The sequence below is a fragment of the Dermacentor variabilis genome, chromosome 4 (genome assembly GCF_050947875.1).
Source record: "Dermacentor variabilis isolate Ectoservices chromosome 4, ASM5094787v1, whole genome shotgun sequence".
Lineage (NCBI taxonomy): Eukaryota > Metazoa > Arthropoda > Arachnida > Ixodida > Ixodidae > Dermacentor > Dermacentor variabilis.
In genome coordinates, this window is record NC_134571.1 from 118,583,700 (window position 1) to 118,601,833 (window position 18,134).

At 44.1% G+C, this 18,134-nt stretch overlaps 1 protein-coding gene across 3 annotated transcripts in view; it reads right to left on the bottom strand.

Annotated features, from left to right (window-relative positions):
• Window positions 1–18,134, bottom strand: part of LOC142579682 (uncharacterized) — a 40,964-nt gene that overhangs the window by 5,875 nt on the left and 16,955 nt on the right. Inside the window, exon 4 of one of the 3 annotated variants that reach the window (XM_075690135.1) lies at window positions 7,153–7,254. The exons of the other annotated variants lie outside the window; for them this stretch is intronic. Coding sequence (XP_075546250.1) covers window positions 7,153–7,254 — 102 coding nt within the window. The remainder of the gene's footprint in view (window positions 1–7,152; window positions 7,255–18,134) is intronic. 3 annotated transcript variants of the gene reach the window in all.

Consider the following 18,134-nt stretch of genomic DNA (forward strand, 5'->3'; position numbering starts at 1 on the left):
TTAATTTTATTATACTGAAGTGGTCGTACTGTAAAGTACGCGGAAGCTAAAAGGTAGAAATTACAATATTACTAAAGATTTCACTCGCGCAATTCGGCTTGCTCGCCGCAACCAGGGTGTCCCCCTCCCCCGCCTTCCCCCCGAAAAAGAAGAAGAAAGGGGTAGAGCCCATGAAAATCTAGAAAGTGCGACTAAAACCCTAGGTATTCGATAATCTATCACAACCCGTAAAAATGTTTGCTTATCAATCGACCCACTAAAAGAAAGCGATTAACTATTTTCCGACCATACAAAAAAAATATTTATCATTTCATTATCTTCACCAAGACAACAAGCTTTAAAAGTGAATTCATGAACCCTCCCTGACTTTCTGGGCCATGGCTGCTTCTCTTTCGCTGAATAAATTATGCGCAGAACGGCATACCATATTTACTACACATACAGGTGTCCTGGCTGCTCACCTTTGTTTCTAGGAAATTGCGCATCATAAAACGAATGTTACCTAAATATCCTTACTGCAAGAATTACGCCCATCAAGGGGACAATTGCATTATTAAAGCAAACCTTGCTATGCCTACTGTCCAGGGCTTTGGATTTGGCGCATTTGGCGGATTTGGCACATCAGGGAAAGGGTGCACACTTGGACCCTCTCCCTGATTGGTCCGCTCTAGTCGGCATACTGATCCTCGATACACTGTAACAGCAAAGTGGACCAGTCGCGAAGAGAGTGCAAAGCATGGTCGCCTGGGTCACGTCGTGGTGGTTTCCGCGTCGTGCCGTTTTCACTAGCAGACACGTAATCGATGTGGCAAAAATTTTTATGTGGAGCATGTGAACGTTTGTTTGGTTCTCCATAGACTCAATGCAAAAAAATCCCCTTAAGACGAACCTCCTCAGACGAGCTTTCGGTTAATACAAACATTGGAAGTGACCGCCACCGATACCTATCCTGGAGGCTAGGGTGCCTCGATGAGCCACGCGTGGGGGCGCACGCATCAAGGCAACCTACTGGAGGCCTACGGCGCACATCGCCCGTGGTCAGAGTCGAAAGCAGGAGGAGGAAGCAAAAAGCGACAGTGACGTTTCACTTCGTGAACACGGGTGACTTGCCAGCGAATGGGTGCTATTGCGCATAAGAAGCTATCGACCCTCTGTGCGCCTAGACTGGGCACATCGAAGATAGTATTCAAGAGAGCTCGTGTGGTCGCGCCATACGCAGCAGCCTCCTGATTAGAACGCCCTCTTCTAAACATTCGCATACTAACTAAACTGCCCAGCATGACGTCAGGGCGCACAGGCCAACATGAACACAGCATACTCGATGACCGCGGATGCTCGCTGCCGAAACGCCGGCGTGAGGAATCGCAGCAGCAGCAGTGAGCGAAGTGGCCTTCGCGTTGTCTATCGCTTCAGTGGAAACTGAGCGGCGAGGACACAGCGGGAGCAAAACTACGAGCCATCGGCGCACCTAGACTGTGCCCACAAAGCAGATCGCGTTTTAAATAAAAGACCGCGCGACCGCACACGGCCGAAGTACAACAACCCCGCCCTTCGCTTCCCAGTGCCATGCGCGTGATGGAAGATGGCGCGCTCCCCCCTCCCCCCTTTGAACGCGCGAGATTGAGTCACCATCGTCGGCTCACCATCGCACGCTTTCACTCGCACACAGAGCTCACGAGGACTATGTTATCACGAGACGAACCCGGCACGTCCGTATAGTAAACGAAACATGTAGCAACTGCCAGAGGAGGTCGAGCCTGCGCGCCGTCGCGAACCTTCCTCCTCCGCGACGCTTCGTCTCGTTTAGCCTATCCCACTTCGCTCAACGTCACCTAGACTTTCCTCTAGGTTGCGTTGCCTTGCTGGGCGCTCCGCGCGTTGCTTCATACTTTGGCTGGCTGGGAGCCAGCACCGATGACCTCTGAGATGGCAGATGCCTGCTTTAAGTCCTAAGTGAAGTTTTTCCTGCAGCACGAAGGCACAGAAGGATTTTTAAGGTTATTAGGTGAGATGACATTGTTTGTGACTGCTCGCCGGTTTGCACCAATCACGAGTACCGCTTGAAAGCAGTGTTCTATTGAGTTCAGCTAAATAAATGCTTGTAATGTCATTTTACCCCCTTTTTAAGTCTACTTCATTTACCGTTTTTAAGTAGGATATTTCGATGCACGTGGTAACGGTGCCAATTCTTCTGATAAGACGAACTTGTGATAAGACGATCAAATTATCATGGTCCCTTCGAGTTCGACTTAAAGGGAGTCTACTGTAGTTGCATCGCATGTCTTTACGCGCTTCAAGAAAGCTTATCAGATTGCACCATATGGGTGGATCCTCATAATTTTTCTACTAAAGTGGGAACGCATCTGTAACCTTATAGCTTCATCAAAAAGCACTATATTGATACTAACCGAAGCGTGGCTTAGAGGTAACGTCACCGACGCAGAAGTGCTCGCTGGTACAAGAACAGCCAGAAACCACTCGTGGAGATGCCGTCCTGATTGCTGTAGCCCCGGCTTATCATGCTCAGCTAGGGACGTAGCCTCTGACCTTGAGATAATGTTTATGCTTCTTTTGTGCTTCACTCCAAATTGTTCTCTTGGACGTATGGTAAAGGCCATCGCATGCTATAGGTACTTCTTGTTCTAATCTGAATGATATCTTCAATGAGGCGTTGCTGCGCACCCAAATGCTCATATTCTTCGCATGAGTCATTTCAATTTTTCGTGACTTGACTGGCAGAACCACCCTACTTTACTTGTTCATCACGCAGAATCGAGAGATCTTACAAATGTTTGTTTCGCCCTTTGCCTTCCTTAACTCATTAAACAATCTACTGGCGTTTCAAGAGGCACCGCTAATACTTTATACTTAAGATAAGCTTAGCATTCCAGCCGCCTATAATCTCTTACGTGCCTCCAAGAGATTAGCTACAAAAATTATGTTCAGTTTCCTCTAGCCCATAAGGTCGCAAACAACACGGGAAGACAATTTCTCATTACGATAAAGTAAATGATGAGATCAACAATGAACTCAGCCACGTTTCCCCGATATTCAAAGTCAATTTTCCTTGCAGGCCTGATCATAAAACTGGAGCACAAAATTCTGCACTGAATTGTTAAATTATTCCCCAAAACTACATTCTGTGAAAATCGACAAAGCCATGGTGCACGAAGACGTAAAGAAGATTAGATAAGGAAAAGACGTAGTTTCGCTCGCAAGGCGAAGTATTGGTTGCGACCCTCACGCTGTCCGTTAAATCTACACCATCTGGCGCTGCTGGGCGCGATAGGATCATATCGCAGTGAGACTTCATAAGGGACTGCGCGGTTAGTGCTACGCAGACGATGTCGGCAGTGATTCACCAGGAGTGTCGTTATAATTGCTATCGCATTAAAAAATGCGCCATTACTCAAAGCAATATTCGACTCGGTCTGACGGCGCTAATCTGACTGCTCCGAAATACGCAAAATACGCGTTCTTATCTCCGTTTTGCCAAAGAAGTTAAACAACAGAATATATTTCTAACAAGTCATTAACCCAGCTTTACTGCGCACTGTTTCCCTGACTACCGACCTGCGTGAGACAGTCCCACACACTGAATGGGCTGACATATTTACCCACGCGTTCTGTTTAGTTTGTGCAGATAAATCTTCTCTGTTCGCGCTTATACTTACTAGTATGATTGTTTTAAAGATGACTGCAGTCAAAAGTTCTCTGAATGGAACTTCATCCTTGACAAGAAAAAAAAATGAAAGAAACTATCCTTATGGTAGTTTCTTTCATTATCGGTGAACATGGTATCGGTGAACTTAATTCCAAGTTGTTAAAGAATGCTTGACATACCATTACTGCTTATTTATACCTTTTGTTTCCACAGTTCCTGTCTGCAGGTCAAATGCCAAGCAGCAGGAGTTGGGGAAAGTCATTCTTGTCTCCAAATACCGTTACAAATATTTGTCATTAGTATACCGATTCCTATCAGTAACAAGTTTTTCGCGCAAACTGAAGCACAATGTCATCAACTAAGAAATCATGAATTTTCTCTATTAAAATACCTTGGCTCACACGTCTCAGCATGGGATGCGTTAAAACTTTTCATGCGATAGACAACTAGCCATATTTTTTCATGACTTGCCTGTAAACTCGGCGCTAACCTACGGACTGATCTGTTTTCCTTCGATATGCTAAAGGGTTTGACAAAGCACTCCGTCAGGGACAAATGCTAAATTTATCCCAATTAAAGCTAGACCTAAATGTATTAGCTGTATTAAATAAATCTTGACAAATTGTCCTTAATCAGTAGTTCTCAACAAGCACTCTTCAAATCTCGTCCATGTAACATCCGATGTGCCCTGGGGCTGTGTTCTCCGTTTCTTCAGTTATAGGTACACTCCCGGCGGATTTCCACCGCGTAGCTGTCGCCGCCACAATGGTGTTCCGCACAGTTTCCAAGTTCAATAAGATCCTGTCCTACCCCGTGGCGCCATGTGCTGTAGATAAGAGGGAAAGCGTGAGAGGATGAACCGAGAAGGAAGGTGGCTTCAGGCCCGTATGACATATAGGGCTGCACCTCTGCACACATCTCTCATTTAACGAAACTCTAGTTATTCGGAACATTATCCGCCCGGTTTTATGATGTTCTGTTCAACGCGCGGAACTGTACTTTATGTGACACCAGCATTTCAGCTTCAAAAACAGAATCTGGCTTACAACCGCTGGCAAATCAGTTAAGTGGATACCTCTATAGTGGACGAAAGTGCACGAAAGGGAAATATTTATCCACCCAACTGTAGTGAAAAGCCATAAATGAAACCCGTACGGGTTTCTCACAAAGAAAATTTAGTAGCTGAAGAAAGATTCGTTTTGGTCCGCGATTCAAACCAGGGGCCAATGCAAAACTGGGGTGGCTGCTCCGTTATCTAAGTAAAGCAGGAATCAGCAGATTAAAGAGCGAGAACGAATTATTCACCAATCTGAACTACTGAGGCATTCAATATGGTAAATCAGTTCTGCAGTAAGGCTCAAGGCGGAGAGAAAGTAATGCAAAGAAAATATTGTCATCCACTCGACTGTAGTGCGAAGTTACAAAATTCCGAACCTAAAAATTAGCCCAGTGGGTAGAAGGCCACCTAAGTAAGGCGCTATTCTCAGGTTGGAATCGAAAGCCAAGACAACTTTCTTCCACTACGAATTGTTCTTTCTGAGAAACCAGTATGGGATGTTTTTTTAAAGCTTCGTAGTACAGTAGGGTTCAGGACAATGTACACCTTCCAACTAAACAGGTTCATATACTTATTAGAAGGAATTCTGGCACTGCGATTGTTCAACCACCAAGGCAATGATGGGTAGTACGTGGATTTGTCTGATATTCGTGCTTGTGTATTCAGACGTTCTTGTGTCTTTGTTTAATACGGTTTATGTTGGCCTAAATTTCAAAGCAACTTGTTTTTTTTAATGCAGAAGGTGCTAAGACTCTACAAACAGGCACAATCGCTGCTAATCAATTGCTTGTCCATGCGTCCGTTGCGTAATGGATTTATCATGGGGTATTGCGCTAGCGGTCCTGTGATCAAATTCTGCCATTGGTGAATTTTATTAATGTTTCTTTATTTGCGTAAACGAAGCACTTTCTTAATAATGATCACGTTGCAATGTCACGAAACCATTTAAAGCCAGAAGGGCAAAATTTAGGCAAATCTATGAACTACCCATCATTGCTATGCCGCCTGAACTGCCCTGCTTGCAGCGCCCGTAGACACTGGCGCCATAGTTTCCTCTAGTAATTGTATGAAACTCTATGCTTTCAAACACTTTTGCCGCATAAGCCATACTGTCTCTTTTAAAGTTTTACTGTTCCTTGATTAAAAACGTCCCTAATATTATGCCCCTGGCCTACGTACATGGTCTCATCGATCTCCGACTGCAGGATTCCTATTCCCTTTCAACATTCTTCTTTCCACGTGCTGCCAAAAAATGTAACGACGCTACTGACAATATCTTCGCCATTACCTGTCCATTAGTGTTTGCTCAAAATATATTAGGGCAACTTTTAAGCTGTACAAACTGAAACTACGTAGCAATATGTTTGCTTCTTCTCTATGCTACCAACCGTTGAGTAACAGCCTCTTGTGGAGTCACTAAGAAAAGAAAACTGAAAAAGATAAACTTAGCAAAAACAAGAATTTATCACTTTCTCTCCGTCTATCGCTCACTGTTGTGAACCGTAATGTGAGTTACTGAACTTGGTATGTGCTATAAGTCGCAGATTCAGTTATGCTCGGTAAGAACCTAAGAATACAATACGTCTAAAGCGCCCCTAAATGCAGCTTCCGATAGATATTGATGTTAAAAGAGGTTCGTCTCCTTGGAAGCATCACGGCAATGAGTGAGCACATTTGGCTCGCACTTCTTTGAGGGTCCACTTTAGGAGAAAAGCGGTGTTGTGGTGATGGAAATTTTTAGGTAGTATCGTGGCTATAAAGCTTTAATATGATGGCTTCATTTATCGTGCTGTATGGAGCTCAGTTGGCAGTACTAAGGGAAAATTAAAAGAAATACAGTGTACGACTATCAAAATGGGGACAATAAAGGACATATGTGGTTTAAAAGAAGCTACGTTTGGTTCCTGGTCATCAGGGGATCATCAGTGAGTGAGACGTTAAAGAAGCTGATAATAGCCTAAGTTATAAGCATCAACGCATTTACAGGCTAAATCACTCAGCATAAGCCGGATCGAATATGGCTAAATAAAGCAGATGTTTGTAGCTGCGTCGGAAATGCAAAAATGTAGTTACTAGAGACTACTCCTGACAAGTTCTTTGCAGATACTTTGTGCCTTCGCAACGCACTGGCCTATGTATCATCTGTGCGAAAAAAGGAGCACTTTTTCACTGTAACGATCTTTTGGAACCGTTTTATTCACTAGTGCAAAATTTCTATGCCAATCTATCAAATACTTACTGGGAATGCCCACGAAGAAGCGCTAAATAAAGATTAGGCTAGGGAATAGGGTTAGAGGTTAGGACCCTCGTTAGTTTTAGTGATAATATTTAGATAGCGCAAAAAATCTTCGGCGTACTTGAATACAGTGCATGCAGAAAATTTTGGGCAGTCCTTTAGATGTATTTTCCTAGAAGAAAATTGTACACTCACCACAACGGCAATCGCAGTAACTGCCACCATTCACGCACATAAAGAGAATTGGGGCTCCACACGTTCCTAGCCATGCATATTCACAAGACTGATTACGAGGTGCTGGGGGCAGATAGGCAAAAAAAAGATCCTTTAGTTTGGACCTAACACAAAAAGTTCTTGAATTATATTTTCTAGCAGAGTAATAATAATAATAATAATAATAATAATAATAATAATAATAATAATAATAATAATAATAATAATAATAATAATAATAATAATAATAATAATAATAATAATAATAATAATAATAATAATATCTTCATTTGTGTCAAATAAATGTACACGACACGGGAGACCTGCAGTAAAAGCTGTCATGAATGACAGCTTGACAGAGCCGTAGGCCACCCATACACGGGGCAGTTATATAACAACAAAAAAGGCACATAATACATGGTCACATTTGAAATTACACAATTCGAGCGTACAATGTAACGTACACAAAAAATAAGGCAAGATGGAAATACAAATTGCAAGTTCACTCATGTAACATCACAGTCAACGATGGAGTAGTCACAAAAGAAATGACAAATGCAGTTTCAATTATCCGCAAGAAATAACAGTAATACATACACAATGATGGTAAAGAGAAACAAAACAGATAAATCACACATTGTAAATTGAAAGAGGGAAAACGGAACCATTCCCTCACCCTGCACACTGTTAGGGATAACGGGGCAAAGAAAAACTTGGTTTGCAGAAACAAAAATTTACGAAAGTAACAGCCTAGAATTTGTTAAAATGCTGTCGAAGTTCTTTGAATGTTATATCTTCAAGTTTAACGTGTTCATTATTTAATCTAATAAGTAACCTGGGTAATTTGTTCTGTAGTGTCTTTAGCCCATACGTTGTTTTATAAGTTCTCACTTTCCAGGGCATAGTATTACGTGTCAGGCGGGCAGAAGTGTTCTCCTGTAGGTTAGCTAAACCTTGTAAAAAGGAGCTATTATTTTTTTTTGTTTTTAAATGTTTTGCCTAAGATGTAGTCGAACAATTTGGCAACTGGGATTACGTTGTACTTGTCAAAAAGATGATGTGTGTGCGAGTGATAGGGCAATCCCTCAACAATTCTAAAGAGCTTTTTCTGCAACCTATGAAGCCTGTTTAAGTTTCCCTGTGTTGTGTCAGACCATATTAGATAGCAGTAGTTTATTCTGCTGGAAAACAATAATTCATAGATTAACATCATAGCTTGCGGTGGAAGTATATGGCGAATTCTGTATGTTAAACCTATTACTTGCGCAAGTTTACTTGCCACGCTATCCACATGAGCATGCCATGACATATGTTCATGAAAAGTGACACCTAATGTTTTAATACTGGAAGTAATCTGAATAGGTGTTGCATTTATTGAGATAAGTTTGTTGATTGATATATGTTTGTTTTAGCTCGAAATATTACAACTTTTGTTTTATTCTCATTTATCAGGAGGCTATTCCTGCGTGTCCATTCATCCAATTTTGCTAACGTGAAATTAGCGTCGTTGACAAGGTCATCAATATCTTTACCACCTATCAATATGCTGGTGTCGTTAGCGTACATGATAAATTTCACACTTTCATTAATTTTAACAATGTCATTCACATACATATTAAATAAAAAGGCCCTAGGATACTACCCTGTGGGATGCCTGAGGAGATAGGTAGTGGATCTGAGTGATAGCCATTTATGACAACTATTTGTTGGCGGTATTCTAGACAACAACGTATAAGAGAAGCGACATTGCCACGAAAGTCATAGCGTTCAAGTTTTTGAATTATAAGATTGTGAATAATGCAATTAAATGCCTTTGATAGGCCAATGAAGATGCCCAGAACAAGTTTGCCTTCCTCCAAATGCTGTAGTAGGGGTTCTTTTTCTGCTAGCAAAGCGAGTTGAGTGTCCATCCCCTTACGGAAACCATACTGACTGTCAGTTGGCAGATTATATTTTTGCTCAAATTCAGTTAGTCGCCTTCATATAACTTTTTCGAAAACCTTTGAAAACACAGGAAGTGTTGATAATGGCCGGTAATTTCCCAGATCTTTCTCATCACCTTTCTTAAGAGTGCAATGACGCGCGCTATCTGCATCCTATGAGGAAAGGTACCTTCGTTTAAACAGGGGTTAACGACATAAGTAATGTACTGAGATATAAGATCAGCAACGTATCTTATAGGTTTAATTTGAAGGCTGTCAATATCCCTGGCACTACTGTTCTTTAGTCTGAGAATTGTAGTAGTTATTTCCCCCTCGTGTACTGGATAAAGGAATATAGAACTGGAATTTTGAGAAATGTAGTCAAGATCATTGATCGGTGCGCAGTGTGCTCCAATGTTTACAAAATATTTGTTAAAAGCATCTGTAAGTGCTTTGTCTTTTACCTCAGTACCATTTATTTTCAAACTATGCATCTGTTCAGCATGAACATTGTAATTTAGCAGATATTGCAGGTTTTTCCACGTAACATCCGAAGATGAATTCGAAGAACGAAAGGTATTGAAACAATGCTTGCGCCTCGCCTTTTTTACGACTTTATCTAGACGATTCCGAATTTTCTTAAAACGGCGGAAAAGTTCTAGATCTTTGGTTTTTATGAAGTCAGCATATGAAGCATTCTTTTTGCGTGTTCGAACAGATAACTCAGGGGTGATCCATGGCTTATGTATTTTATTTTTGTGTTTTACGCACTTCAACGGAAAACAAGCGTCGTATATTGGTTTTAGGAGGCTAAAAAAAGATTCATAAGCGTCATTTGCATCTTTAGATTCAAATACAGTATGCCAGGCTGTTTTCAGGATATTGGTACGAAACGTAAAAAGATTTTGTTCAGTTGTTGGTTGAATAAGGTGTGTCGACTGTGATTCCTTATTCTCTAGATGACCCTTGTAACATAGAAATATTGGCATATGGTCGTTCAAATCCGACACAAATACGCCAGCTTTAACTGAATCTGGATTTATATTTGTAATGAATACGTCGACTAGAGTTATGTCTATTACGTCGATTAGAAACGTTATGTAGAATATGGGGGGCATTGCTATTTCCTTGGTCTGTCGGAAAAGTTTGAACTTGTTTCTATACTTATTGGGGCTAAAGAAGCAAGGCGATAAACATTTTCTTGGTTGAAATCACCATAAAGTACGTTGATGAACCGCATAGAAAAGCGTTCACGAGACGTGTACAAGATTGCCGGTTGAGCGTCTTAACATTGATTGCTAAAATAAACTCGAGTATTAAGAAGCAATGGAGATTACAATTAGCGGCTTAATATACAGCATCTTTTGAGCTAAGCTGATTAACTTTTCACATGTCACTGATTTTGCTCTGAACAACGACAGGAATGCGGATAGGATAGGAATAACTATAAGAAAGTGCCGGCAACCGACGGTTTAACGCGTTGTGACGCTGACCAAGCGTCGACCCGGGATTATACCCTACTCCGCAGTACCCCAGTTGGGCCCGTTTGTAGTGGGTCAGGAGGCTTGTGCTTTGCGAGCGCACCCCGGGCCTGCTGGACGGCCCGTAGTTGTGAGTCCTTGTCTGCAGACTGCAGTGCACCTTGAAGTTGGGGCGGGTAGGTCCTGTAGGTAGCTGCCGTCGGGAACCTGGCACAGTCCCACATGATGTGCCATTGGTCCGCCAGACCCGCTGCAGAAACACCGCACAGCCCACTCGGATAGAGCTCTGGGTGAAGCACGTGCCGCATTGCGGGGGCGAGCAATGACGCGGTTTGTATTTGCCTTAGGATTACGGCCTCCTCCCGAATGAGAGCCGGGTGGGGAGGCGGCATTGTCCGTCGAGCTAAGCGATAACACTTGGTTACTTCGGCATAACTGGTCAATCTGTCCTTGGTTTCCAACAACCACATGGAACGGTCACTCTCGGGGGCATGGAAGGTAAGCGCTCGCGCCGGCGAATGGGTCGTCTCGTTGTGGTTCGGTGAGGATGCACACTCGCCGGCGTGCGCCGGGAACCGCTTGACACGGATGGTGCTGCCGTGATCTTGAAGTTGGAGCTTGCTGATGATGGCGGCCGCAGGCGTGCATATTCGCCCCTTGGCAAAGTTGCGCACGGCATTCCTCGAGTCGCTGAGCACGGTGCGACACTCAGCCTCGGTGATCGCCAGAGCGATGGCAACCTCCTCAGCGTCTGTGGCGTTCGTGCACCACACGCTCGCTGCCGTTGTCTTGGTGCCGGTAGCCGCCGCAACGACCACTGCCGCGAAGCCTTCCCGCTTGTATCCCGCTGCGTCCATGTACCGGGTGTGCGGGTCTTGGGCGTGTTGTTCGGTGAGGGCTTTGGCCCGCGCCTGCCGCCGTTCTTGGTTCTACTCTGGGTGCATGTTCTTCGGGATGGGGTTCACGTAAATGTGGGTCCGCGCCTCATCTGTGATCTCGCACAGTTGCCGGCTGGGAGCTTGGGGGTTTTAACCCAGGGACGTCAGTATACTGCGGCCCTTCTTGGTGGTAGAGAGGCGCTGCATTTGCGCGGTGAGCGGTGCCTCGGCTATGCGGAAACAAGGGTTGTTTGGCAATCACATTTGTCTTGGGGTGCTTGGATGCATATTATGTTGTAATTGAGAACATACGGGGGGCGTGTCCAGAAGCAGTAGCTAAAACTTTGACCTGTTCATTCTTCGGTAAACGAGTTCATATATGACGTTGCTTAACCAAACCTTATTACTGCCAAGAAGAGCAGGATGCACCAAGAAGTACTGGAACCCTTTATGGTTTCTCCAATTCCTTGAAACGCGATCTTCAGAGTGATACGACAATAAAATGGCACCCACTTATAATCTTACGCGCCAATGTCTTCCAATGAACATCTCGTACGCATTCTTGTCTGAATGCCGTACTTACGGCGCCTTGAAAGCTAAAGTATCTGCAATTTAAATACAAACACTTTGTGAGCTACGGAAATGTCATTCGCACTTGCGTTTTATGCGGTTGGGTGGAAGGAAGCTTCGTAAACAGTTTGTTAATGAACTGTTAATGATAATTGAATTCGAGGCCAAGTGCATTTTTGATTATTCTATAACACTTGGGACCCGAGCGCTCTAAACGGTAACACCCAAATTCGACACAAAGTAGGCGACTTTCGCATTCATGGACTGCATTCCCAACATAAAGCAAAGAGTCTTATGCGAATTTACTCATTTCGTATCGCACGCGTGTCTAGAACGCCAGGCGCAACTGATAACAGCGGCGCCAATGATCTCGGCTGGGAAAAACAAGACTGGCTTGAGCCTTTCTCGCCGTCCGCTGCATAAGGAAGGGGGGGGGGGGTGGCTAACTTTTCTGCCGAGATTCCTGCTTGTGAATGCGAAATTAGCGTACTGAGTATTAAATGTGATGATGAATTTAAGGAACACAAACGCTTTAGTTGAAACAAACAAAAAAAGTTGGCTTAGAATACGATTGTTTAGAAATGCCTAATATAACCGTATTCATTAATTCCTAAAACTAAAATAGTTATTTCGATATGTTTGCTTATTATCGATTCGCTCACTCGTCTTGTTCATGAAAAGTGCGCCCACCTAAGCGAAAAAACTGACTGTGCAACAAAACTCACCGCAGTGGCTTAGCGGCTATGGCGTGGCGTGGGTAAACACGAGGTCGCGGGGTCCCGGATTTCGATGGGGGAGAAATGCAAGAATACCCGTGTCCAGTGCCTTGGGGGCACTTTAAAAATGCTCTGGTAGTCCAAATTAACCCGCATTCCCGCACTACTGCGTGCCTCATAATTAAATCATGTTTTTGGCATGCAAAACCCCATAATTCGATTACTGTGTAGGGAACAGTGCAGGGAAATCTGTGCATATACTTGTGGGAAGTGGTTATACTTGAAACTGAATTCGAGAGGCTCTATGAGTTAATAAAGAATCAGCAGTCTGCAGCAGTTCCTCTGGCTGTGAACTTAGTGACCGTGACCACGTGAAAATACTCCCCTCCTCTTCCAAATACTCCAAACTTGGTACAAGGTAGCTGCATCCTTCTGCAATCTCTCGTAGCCGTTCCAACGCTAACGGCGACAGCAGTCTCACAGTACCATAGCAGTGACGATGGCCACATTTACACTAACGATTGTACAGCGCGACTGCGGCTGCTCGACAAAAATGAGGGCACTACGACGGCACGATAACACCGACCATGACAACCATTAGTCACGATTGGGTTGTTCGCTATTAGCAGAACTGCCAAACTCAAAGCCAGTTTTTGTTTACTACGGAGGCACAAATTCCCTAAATTTTTCTAGACAGTCGCAAGATTCGTTCATTTAATTTGTCGGCGTTTTATTAGATTTAAACACTTGTTTGGTGTTATGCAAATAAGCTGCAAATTGACAGTCTAAATTGATATCTAAACTTCTTTTCCAAATGTTAAAAATAATAAATCGTGGCCTTTACTCTTACATGACACGCAGTACAAGTTACAAAACTCAGCCTTCTACATGAAGACACATTCACAGAACACGCCAGAACGTTCATACTTCGCGCTACATGCAAAAGAAATTTGGACAACTATAAAGTGGCAAGTCTGACACGGAACTTTATTGTAATTATGTGGACACTGGGTTTCTAGCCCTCCTTTAGAGAACGTAACAGTGTCAACACAGTCTGCGGCTTCACGATATGAATGTAGAAGATGAGCAGCTGGTTTCTCTTGCGCGTCATGCACCAACGTAACACCCCCACGCTTAGGCGTCATTTGAAATAGAGTGTAAACTACTTAGTGCGATTATCCTTATTTGCCTACTTCAAATGTTTTGAGTCCCTCTATCTACCTAGCAAATATATAGCCTCTTACCCCACCCGACCCAGTGGCCCAAGCTGTCTACAAGCTTGGGCCACGAAATATGTGCTCGTGATGTCATCGTGCTCGTTTTATTGTTCTCATTCCAGCAACGCCATCTCATTCTCTTCACGCCGTCGCTGCCAAGCCTTCTACGCTGACTCAGTGGACCGAGCTGTCGAATACTTTGGGCCACTAGGCATGTGGTCGTGGTTTTGATGGCAGCGTGGTTATTGCATTGTCGTCATTCCGGTTTCGTCGTCCGACTTTCGCAATGTCATCGTCGCACCATCGCCATCGTACAGTCTTTATGCATTCCTTGTCATACTGTCGTCGTGAACCTTCCATCGTCGTCACTCCAGATTCGTAAACCGCTCCTCGTCATACCATCGTGTCACCTCGCTTTAAGAAAGAAACATATTGCTTCACCGATGGTGGAATCGGGCCTCTGCCGTGGAGGACAGCAGCTTGGTTCTCTAACCACTCGGCCACGATCGCATTTTTTTCATTTTCCGAATCCCGACGTTACCACAAGCACTACCACACTTTTGTCATCCGCACACACATGAAGGACACTGAATACATGCGATTAGCCAAATCTTGGTTGACTTTGTCATTTTAGAACTCTATTAGGGCTTTCAGGGATTCTATCCTTTGCAGCTGATCAGGAACATATTTTCGCCTTTATCACGTCCGCAAGATTAGCAAGGTTTCGCGAAAAAGCAAGTGCACTTGGGTGCATATCAGGGTTTCACTGAAACCCATCCATGCGAGCGCACCATAAACAGGAGAGGTCTCTTATCGCATGCATAATTCTCTCGTTCCAAAGACAGCCAGCACTTTGAAACACTTGGACCGTGCCCCACGTGCCACTTTCTCGCCTTCTTTTGGGGGCGCCATAGGGGCACAACTCACTCTCGGTAATCCGGACGTGCTCGCTTCGAGCGCCCGAGAATCTCCAACAATTTCACAGTTTCGTGCACCGGAACCTCGTCATCCTAGTACCAGAGGTACGTCGCCATCTTCAGTTCTTCTGGAACATGAAAAGCAACTTTAACACTGTACTCCCATCGAACCGTGAACTGTTTTGTGCCTTAGCCGTTGGTCTCACCACGCTAACCCTAGCTGCACTGGTCCAAACGCTTGCGCCCGTGCGCTGCCCGCTTCGCAGCGGCCAGAGCCACTGGCACGTGCCCAGGATGATGAAAACGCAAGATACCGAAGGACGCCCCGACCAAGACTGTCTAACAGCTAACGGTTAGAGACGCTAGTCGGCGTCTTCAAGAGCACATCACCGTAATCATGAACGTCACTGACGTTACCGCACTAGGAGAACTCATACAAGACTGCGTTGGACCCACTGTTGTCTATGCAGCCGGCTTGAAAAATACGAAACGAAATACCTACGTGAAAGTTAGGACTGTCTAAAACATAATAGCAGTTGACAGCTACGGCCCAACAGCAGCAGAGAAGCTTCTTCGCATACGTCAAGTTTCGATAATGGGAACGCAGCACCCAGTCCTTACATACCAGGTGAATGGCACGGACACAGTCAAAGGTGTAATTCAAGGTATAGAGCGTTCTGTGACACACGAAGCACATAAAAGAGAGGTAGAAGTGCAAGGAGCTAAAATCCTTCAAAGAAGATGCATAGGTTCATCGAAAACAACCCTTATAACTTTCAAGGAAACATATTTACAATGATATGCTCTCTACTGCCGACTTCTCGTCCGAATGTACCAGTATAGTCTCCGCATATGCTATGCAATTCATGCCTTCAAATTGGACACCTCGCTGACGTCCGTCTCCATAATAACAAATTTGTGGCCTGCATAAAATGTAGAAATAAGTTACCTCTTGGACCGAATGAAGAAATTCCTGAAGGTTGTGAGCTACGCAACCGAAATCGCATTGAAGAGCATGGAGCAAATTACCCCGATTGTTCAGCAGGCCAAGAAGCTGACGAAGCAAGAAGAGAAGCTGCAAGAAACCGGAAGCAACACTACTTAAAGGCTATGGAAGAGGAGCAGCAGTACGAGATCGCCAAACAATCAGTGAACGCAAAGGACAAGCCCGGCATCCGCAGCAGGAGCCGCAGTGGACTCAGCTGGCCTGAGCTGCCAACTATAAACCGCTTCGAAAAACATAGTAGCCCAGAAAAGCAACCTTGCTGGAGCGCCAACCGCAGAAGAGACAACGACCAGTGCAAGGCCACCGTAGCTAACAAGGAATATGGCAGAAGGATACCATGGCTTTACCGGAAATGAAGAGGCGACGAAGATGAAAAGGAGCACTCCAGGACCACTGAAATGCAAAAGACGTACCCGAGAAGAGCGACGTTCGAGGGTGAGCCGTTCGCACCTTTCACAAGCTGCCAATTGTTCGCCCTCACAGCAAACCGCTAATTCCCACCCTTCCTACAGTCAGGCAATGAAAGCAGCTAAGACATCGAAATTTTAGAGGAACGTAATTAGACAACTACCAGCGAGCATTAAAGAGAAAGAGGGGGACAAAGCACGCAACATTTCAATGCGACAGAAATAGCAGAGGTCTTAACGAGACTAGATCAAGTCGTTGTTGTAATAACTAAATTGCAGGACTACATTTTGAGCATGCAAGCAGAAACGCTGAAAAGGGATGATCTCATAGAAAAATTAGCAGAACGTGCTGCCCTAATTACAGGAAGCCAAGACCAAACATAATGGACAATTAACCACTTCGAGACAATTCTTAACATGTCGAGAATTCACACTCAAATGCTCTCGCGTTACTCCGGAAGTGAAACACCTAACAAGGTAATAATCTAGACTCAGAGAACAAGAATATCCCGAGCCAACATGACACCGAACATGAATAGCAGGATCAGATATAGAAGAAGTTCTCCGACTTCAAATAAAATAATATTCTGCCAATGAAACTGTGGAGGTTTCAGAAAGAAAAGTCGCTACTGTAGCAGCGAATCAGGCCGGAATCTACTCTCCCTGATATAATCATGACGTAGGAATCGAATGGGCGAACAGCCATTTTAGGATACTACATATTTCAGCAACCTATTATGAAAAGGAAATGTAGGAAGGAGACAATTAACAATAACGCACCATGCATGACTGTAACTTACGTTAAGACTTACTTAGCTGTGGTACAGGTCGACACGGCTGGAGGCAATACAAAAGAGCAAGAGCACGTTGCGATAAAGTGCAGAATCCGGGAAAGCACGCACGAAATAATTGTCATAAATGCTTTCTGGCTTCCAAACAAGTCAAATAATAGCATTTAGTGGCTCGAAATACACACAAAGGGCCTGAAAAAGTACCCTATTTTCTGAGCAGGAGACGAACATTCCAAGTAAAGCTTCGGGTATGGCATGGGCAGCACCGAATAGCAGAAAGTTAGAATGCGTTATTAAAAACGCAGTGGTTACTCTATTCAACGATACCACGATTGCTACTAGAACTGGCAACAGCGTCCAGAAAGATACAAACCCGGAATGAACATAGTTCAGACAACCCATGATTGCTACATGGGAGAACAACCTAGAAAACTTGGGTAGCGACCATTATGTCCTTACAATGCAGCTTATATTGAAAAAAGGACGAACCAGTGACCGAAATATTAGGATGAGAAAGATTACTAAGCGGGATGAGATGCGACTGAATTATTATAGAGAGACCCAGGGGACGACATAGATACTTGGGTAGAATATATCAAGCCTGTGTACAAGAAGAACACTGAGGAAATTGAAATAGGTGAATATCACCCCTATGGCTGACTCCCATCTCTTAAATCTCTGGCAGCAGCGGTACAGGTTATTCAATAAATACAAAAATCATGACTCAAGTACAGGATTATACGAAAGAATTCAAAGAATCACAATAAACGCGCGAAATTATCCCCAGGAATTAGCAACCGAGAACTGGCTTCAAATCTGTGATCAGCTGAACAGATAGCGGCATACCCCGAAGGCATGGCAAATAAGGAGGACCCTTCTAAGCCAGCAGAACCAAGACAGGCGTTAATTAAATTTTAAATGCTCCAGCATAAAAATGCAGAGGAGCTAGCTGCAGCATTTCCACATGCCTTTTTCGCAATCAAATGCGACGATCGTCCCCTATTAGATTACGGCGGAGTACGGTATTAGATTTTGTGGTTGACTGTGGGAGTTGGCCGA